The sequence below is a fragment of the Octopus bimaculoides genome, chromosome 9, assembly GCF_001194135.2.
Source record: "Octopus bimaculoides isolate UCB-OBI-ISO-001 chromosome 9, ASM119413v2, whole genome shotgun sequence".
NCBI classification, from domain to species: Eukaryota; Metazoa; Mollusca; class Cephalopoda; order Octopoda; family Octopodidae; genus Octopus; species Octopus bimaculoides.
The window spans coordinates 16,915,726-16,922,628 of record NC_068989.1 but is presented as its reverse complement, the minus strand read 5'-3'; the positions used below and the strand labels follow the sequence as shown (position 1 = coordinate 16,922,628).

The following is a 6,903-nucleotide window of genomic DNA, read 5'->3' as shown; positions in this document are numbered from 1 at the left end:
CTAACGGATTTTGTGTGTTATTTTAAATGGCTTATAAACACCTTCCATGCTGCAATTGTTTTCGTTCCAGCACACGATCTCAGATCAGGTCACTTGCTATGCAAGTGCATCTCCGTGATTTCTTTACAGTTTATCTTTTATCTTTTATTTACTTTAGTCATTAGACTGCGGTCATGCTGGGGCACCACCTTGAAGTATTTTTAGTTAAATGAATTGACCTCAGTACTTCTTTACATTTTAAAGCCAGGTACTTATTCTGTCGGTCTCTTTTGCCGAACAGCTAAGTTACAGGAATGTAACAAAACCAAGGCCAGTTATCAAGCGGTGGCGAGGACACACACACGACGGCTTCTTAACAAGGGTTTGTTTGGCCCAAGGCTATAGTAGAAGATACTTGCCCAAGGTGCCGTGCAGTGAGATTGAACCTCGAAATATGTGGTTGTGAAGCAAAATTCTTACCACACAGCTGCGCCTAGAAATATATTTTAAAGAAGAACTATTTCCAAAAGACTTACCAAAGGGACACTGCCCATCGACATACCAACTGTTTCCATTGTAGCTTTAGTTAATGTAATATTAGAGTGGCGGTACAGAGTGGGTGATAGTACTGGTGCAGTACTCTGTAGTAGCAGTGGTGACGGTGCGATAGTGTAGCGACAGAGGTAATGGCAGTGGTAGTGACCGAGATTGTATAGAGGTGGTGGTAGTGACGGTGTAATGACACTGTATAGACTGTGTAGAGGCAGTGGTGGCGAAGTGCGAAGAGAAACTGTTTCTCCAAAAAGTACAGAACGCCTCGTTGTTATTGGCAACAAATGTAAGGGAGGTAACAAATAAACGCTCTAATTTAAACGCGAGACTACAGGATCCGACGAAGCACGTAGTTTTGTTACGATGAATAAGAGAAAGGGATCCTTTGTCTGCGAAAGGAAGGGCCTGCTAAAAACATCAGACTTTTCTTTTTACCACAAACTAATTTATCTTACATTGTGAATTGCTGTAGTTATACCCTAAGTTATGTATATAAGTTTTACTTATACTTAAATATATACATAAGAGTGAGAAGAAGAAAAAACAAAAACAATTGACCACCTTAAGTTGGAAATTTTGGGGATGACTTTTGAGGCACGCCAACACGCTTGCAGCGTTGCCACGGGTGATGGTGAGGCTGATGCGCTGGAACAACTAAGCACCCTCACGAGTTACCTCTAAATCATTCGATCACCTTCTATCTTCTTAGGCGCCTGTGAAAGACGATGTTAATCAAGTAAAACAATCAGTAAATAAATACAAGCATGCTTAGTGGAGTCCTTGCTATCTTTTCCAAAGTCAAGGTCTAAACCTTAAGGCCGCATGTGGCATTCTAGGACATCAAGTACGGCCGTCTGTGGCCATTGGTATATTTTCTTTTTCTTTTTGACATTGACTATCTTTTGTCTAAAATTATCATACGCCCTAAACTTAAAATACACACACATAGATGAAAGGAAAGTCAACTGTGTTTAGTGATGTCACTCCTAGAGGTTGGAAGCATTTTTCTTTGAACCCAATGAATTTAAACTCAAAGCAACAAGTATATAAAGGTAATATTTCCCTTATTAGCTCCACCAGCCTAGTGGGAGTAAGTAACTTCACGTATGATACACGAAGAGTTCCTGTCTCGTCCACCTTTTCATTGTGATCTGTTGTTACGCACTCTGTCGGTTACGACGACGAGGGTTCCAGTTGATCCGATCAACGGAACAGCCTGCTCGTGAAATTAACGTGCAAGTGGCTGAGCAATCCACAGACACGTGTACCCTTAATGTAGTTCTCAGGGAGATTCAGCATGACACAGAGTGTGACAAAGCTGGCCCTTTGAAATACAGGCACAACAGAAACAGGAAGAAAGAGTGAGAGAAAATTTATGGTGAAAGAGTACAGCAGGGTTCGCCATCACCCCCGGCCGGAGCCTCGTAGAGCTTTAGGTGTTTTCACTCAATAAACACTCACAACGCCCGGTCTGGGAATCGAAACCGCGATCCTGTGACCGCGAGTCCGCTGCCCTAAGTACTGGGCCATTGCACCTCCACTACGCAACAATATATCTTCATACATCCTTTTGATTTCGTAAACCTTTCATTTGTCAAACTTTATTGCTTCCACCATATGTCACGTACAGATACTATCTACAATACAAAGCATCTACCTCTGTTATTTTTATTTTTCCAAGAATTTCTTCAGATTCCTATGTTTTCAACAGCGGTGATTACGATTTGGCCCTATCAAGAAGTTGTATTTTTATTAGGTACATTTAACTTATGTCACCGGTATCATATTGCCAATGACACCGCCTACTTCGTACTCTTATAGTATGAAATAGCATTGAAACAAAATGCTTTTATCGCATCAGTAATTTATTAATCTTTATAACTTCAACTGATCTGTATATATTTGTGTAGCGATTATCTCATGTTAGGATGAACGCTAATATTTATGAATAACATACAGTGACCTACACGTTTTAAAGTCGGTGTTCCACACTTGTTTGATTTCATCCGAAACAGCTTTAATGGGACAAGGAAAATTGGATTGAAACTGTCAACAATTAAGCGATTAGCTTTCCTGGTCCTAATTATCTCTCTTAAAATTAAACTAGAAATATCTTTATCGATGACAAGATGTGCGTCTCTTTGGGAGGACCTATTCCGCAACGAGCGTTATGGTGGTAAAATAGAAAAAATATCTAAACCTCATTTTTTCCACACATGTTAACAGAGTCCCATGATATGCAAGAAAAAAAACTGAACCATAATCGATTATATACTGATACATCTCTTGGATCTTAAGAGGATATGAATATGGAAGATGTTAATCACACAACTGTTTCTACCATTATAGATACAGTTATACAGAGAAACAAGGATGAAAAACCTTTACGTAGTGCAACATTTACTAAACAGAGAACATTATGCAGAAATACTGCTGAATATCACTTTGAGATGTGTAAGAAAGTGTTCTCTTCAGAACATGAAACCTTTACTCACAACGAAATACATAACACAGAAAAACCTTATCACTGTGAAATGTGTGGAAAATCGTTTCTATATAGCAGTAATTTAACCAGTCACAAACGGATACACACTGGAGAGAAACCTTTCCACTGTGGGATATGCGGGAGATCCTTTGTCCAGAATAGTAATTTAACAACTCACAAAAGAATACATACTGGCGAAAGACCTTATTCCTGTGAAATATGTGGGAAATCTTTTGCTAATAATAGTGATTTAACCAGGCACAAAAAAATACACACGGGAGAAAAACCTTATAATTGCGAAATATGTGGAAAATCATTTACCACTAACTGTAAGTTAACAACACACGTAAGAATACACACTGGAGAAAAACTACACCATTGTGAAATATGTGGGAAATTTTATGCTAAGAATTCGAATCTTGTTATCCATAAACGTAGACACACTGGAGAAAAACCTTACAACTGTGAAATATGTGGTAAATCGTTTATTACTAACGATCTTTTAAAAATACACAGAAGAATACACACTGGAGAAAATCCCTTCAGCTGTGAAATATGCGGAAAATCATTTACTGTTAAATCTAGTCTTGTGCTTCACAAAAGGTTACACACTGGAGAAAAACCGTACCACTGTGAAGTGTGTGGGAAATCTTTTGTCACGAATTCTAAGCTTACATTGCACATACGCTGTCACACAGGAGAACAGCCATATCGCTGTGAAATATGCGGGAGATCTTTTATCTCTAATTCTAAGCTTACAGTTCACACACGTAGTCACACTGGGGAACAACTACAGTGCTGTGAAACTTGTGGGAAATCTTTTATCAGCAGTAGTGATTTAACAAGGCACAAAAGAATACACACTGGTGAAAAGCCATATTATTGTGAAATATGTAGGAAATTTTTTGTCTCTAGTAGTTATTTAGCAACTCACAGAAGAATACATACTGGAGAGAAACCTTTTGGGTGTGAAATATGTGGTAAATCTTTTGTGACAAATGGTCTCCTAAAAACACATAAAGTGACACACACTGGAGACAAACCTTATCATTGTGAAATATGCGGGAAAACTTTTATCTCTAATGGTCTCTTGCAAATACATAAAAGAACACATACTGGAGAGAAACCCTTCCACTGTCCGATGTGCGGGAAATCGTTTAGTACTAATGGTCAGTTAACAATACACAAAAGAATGCACTCTGGAGAAAAACCATATCAGTGTGAAATATGTGGAAAGTCGTTTGTTAATAAATCAAATCTTGTTATCCACATACGTAGTCACACTGGAGAAAAACCATTTTATTGTGAAGTGTGTGGGAAATCTTTTGTTTCTAATGGTTACTTAAAAGCACACCAAAAAATACATACTGAAGAGGAACCTTTTGACTGTGAAATGTGAAAAATCTTTCTCTTACAAATCTGAATTTTTAGTCCATCAAGTATGCATTGGAGACCATCTTGGTGAAATATTTTTGAAATCATTCTCTTCAAATTTTCATCTTGTAGTCTATAAATATGCTTTCATTTGAGAGAAATTCTTTCACTAAAATCCTCAAGAAATTCTTATTTGTGAATTTATTAACTTGTAGTTAATAAATGAACACATACAAAATAAAGAAAAACAGAGCTATGTCAGTGTGAAATATATGGGGAATCTTTCAGTGTGAAGTAAATCTTCTCTTGTAATCCACAGTTGAGCAGAAAATATAACTTTTATCAGTGTGAAATATGAGTAACCAGTAACTCACAGCTGAAAGTAGATTGGAGGCAAAAATTATCAGCTGGTAATCATTCTTGTCATATAATCCACAAATACACCCTGGAGAAAAACCTATTCATGTTATAAGTCATTCACATGAACTCATTAATTATTAGTAGTAACACAAAGTAATAAAACCTTGCAGATGTGAGAAATTATTCTCATTCACCAACCACATATATAAATATAAACGAGGAAAATATTGAGATGATTTTTTAAAAATATTCTCTACATAGAAGTAAAAAGGCAAAAAATGAATGATATTTATGTATAATTTTATTACTGAAATTTGTGACAAAACATTCACATTTGTGTGTAAATTAAAAATCTTATATTTGTTGGATATCTTCAGGGCAGTTGAATTGAATTTTCTTTTTAAATTTGATTCACTGATGAAAACACTATAATAAAATATTAAAGAAAATAATCTTCATGTATAACTTACACAATTATACAGATAGTGAGTCCTGCATCTTGATACATTTGATGCTGTTAGAGCACTCCAGCATTTTGGGTTTTGTAATGGAGGTCATATTGCTTCATTAATTAGGTTAAATTCAGTGGGTTCACAGACGACTCAATATTTTCATTAGTTACTCTGACATGATGACATCCATGTTAGTTTGGAGATTGCCTATTAACGCATTTTCTATTTACTGCTTTGCTTCTGATAAGGTCAAGTCTACATGCATCATTACTGAATTAATAAGCATCTGCAAGATGGAAATATCACAGGTAAAAATTTGATACCAATTCCTAATTGCAAGCTATGAATTGCAGTAGAGAAAGGTTTATCCCTGCTGTAATTTAGTGAGGACTGAGTAGTGCAAAGGCATCATCTGCCAAGGGTAAGGAATCACCAACAAATGGTGGATGCAACATATTGTTATAGTGCATGCCCTCATACTACTACTATTACTACTACCTTGTAATTTGCTCTGTACATGACCTTTGAGGTCATATAACATGCATATTACTTAGGAATATCTGACAGCACACTTTTGATTTGTATTAACTGCAGAGTAACTCTTATACAATTGTCATATTCACACACACATATATGAGATCGTAGTTGTGGCCACTGCCAATATTGAGATCATAGTTGTGGCCGATGCCAGTGTTGCATAACTGGCCTGTTAAAAGCAACCTTCAAGCACTGGGCGATATGCTGTGCTTGTGAAGACCTGTCGAGTCAAGTGAAATTGTAGTCATGGCTGATGCCAGTACCATATGACTGGCACCTGTACACTTGGAATGTAAAAAGCACCATGCAAGTGTTGGGTCTCATGGAGGCAGTGACAGGTGACCAAGACCTTTGGTGATATACTGTGCTTGTGTAAACCTGTCAAACCCATGTCAGGTTAATGGCATGTAAAAAACACCCACTACACTCAGTTGGCGTTAGGAAGGGAATCAAGCCATAAAAACCTTGCCAAATCAGATTGGAACCTGGTGCAGCTGACCTGTTTATAGTCAAACTGTCCAACCCATGCCGGTATGGAAAGTGGACATTAAACGATGAAGATATATATACATATAAGAGCAGGTATAGCAATGTGGTTAAGTGATTCACTTCCCCACCACATGGTTTTGGGTTTAGTTCCACTACATAGTACCTTGGGCAAGGCCGTTTAAAGCTTTGTGAATGAATTTGGCAGATGAAAACTGAAAGAAGCCTGTTGAATACCTGTGTGTGTATGTATCTGTGTGCTTGTTTACATTTGCATGCTACAAACATCCTTAGTTACAAGCAGTGTTGTTGCTGTCACTACTGTGGAAAAATAATTCTCTCACTTTGCACCTTTGAAGTCATGTAAAATAAGACAACACTTGTCCCACATTGCTAATTTGACCAAAAATGTTATTGAAGACCTCATTTGGGAGGCTCTACTGTGCCTACCATATTCTCTTGATATAGCACCTTTGGATTTTTAACTTTAACAGTCACTCTCCAACAGCCTAATGTATTTCATTCAACAACAATATGAAACTAAAAATGTGCCTCAATGAATTCTTCGAGTCAAGACCTGATGATTTCTACCATCAAAGTACCATATTTTAACATGTTTAAGGAACCCACTTTTTGTCAAAAATTAGGTTAAAAAAATATGGTATACATGGATAGTAT

General features: G+C 37.1%; 2 protein-coding genes across 2 annotated transcripts in view; one reads left to right on the top strand and one right to left on the bottom strand.

The window, feature by feature from the left end:
* Positions 1-1,025, bottom strand: part of LOC106881700 (cilia- and flagella-associated protein 119) — a 12,840-nt gene extending 11,815 nt beyond the window's left edge. Inside the window, exon 1 of the mRNA XM_014932165.2 lies at positions 516-1,025. Within this exon, the coding sequence (XP_014787651.1) occupies positions 516-554 (39 nt within the window). The 5' untranslated portion in view covers positions 555-1,025. The remainder of the gene's footprint in view (positions 1-515) is intronic.
* On the top strand, positions 718-4,415 carry LOC106881701 (zinc finger protein OZF). Its single transcript, XM_052970325.1, has 4 exons — positions 718-817; positions 2,224-2,274; positions 2,881-3,067; positions 3,455-4,415. Exons 1-4 carry the CDS (start codon positions 718-720, stop codon positions 4,413-4,415), a joined length of 1,299 nt encoding a protein of 432 aa, XP_052826285.1.
* The last annotated feature ends 2,488 nt before the right edge of the window (positions 4,416-6,903 follow it).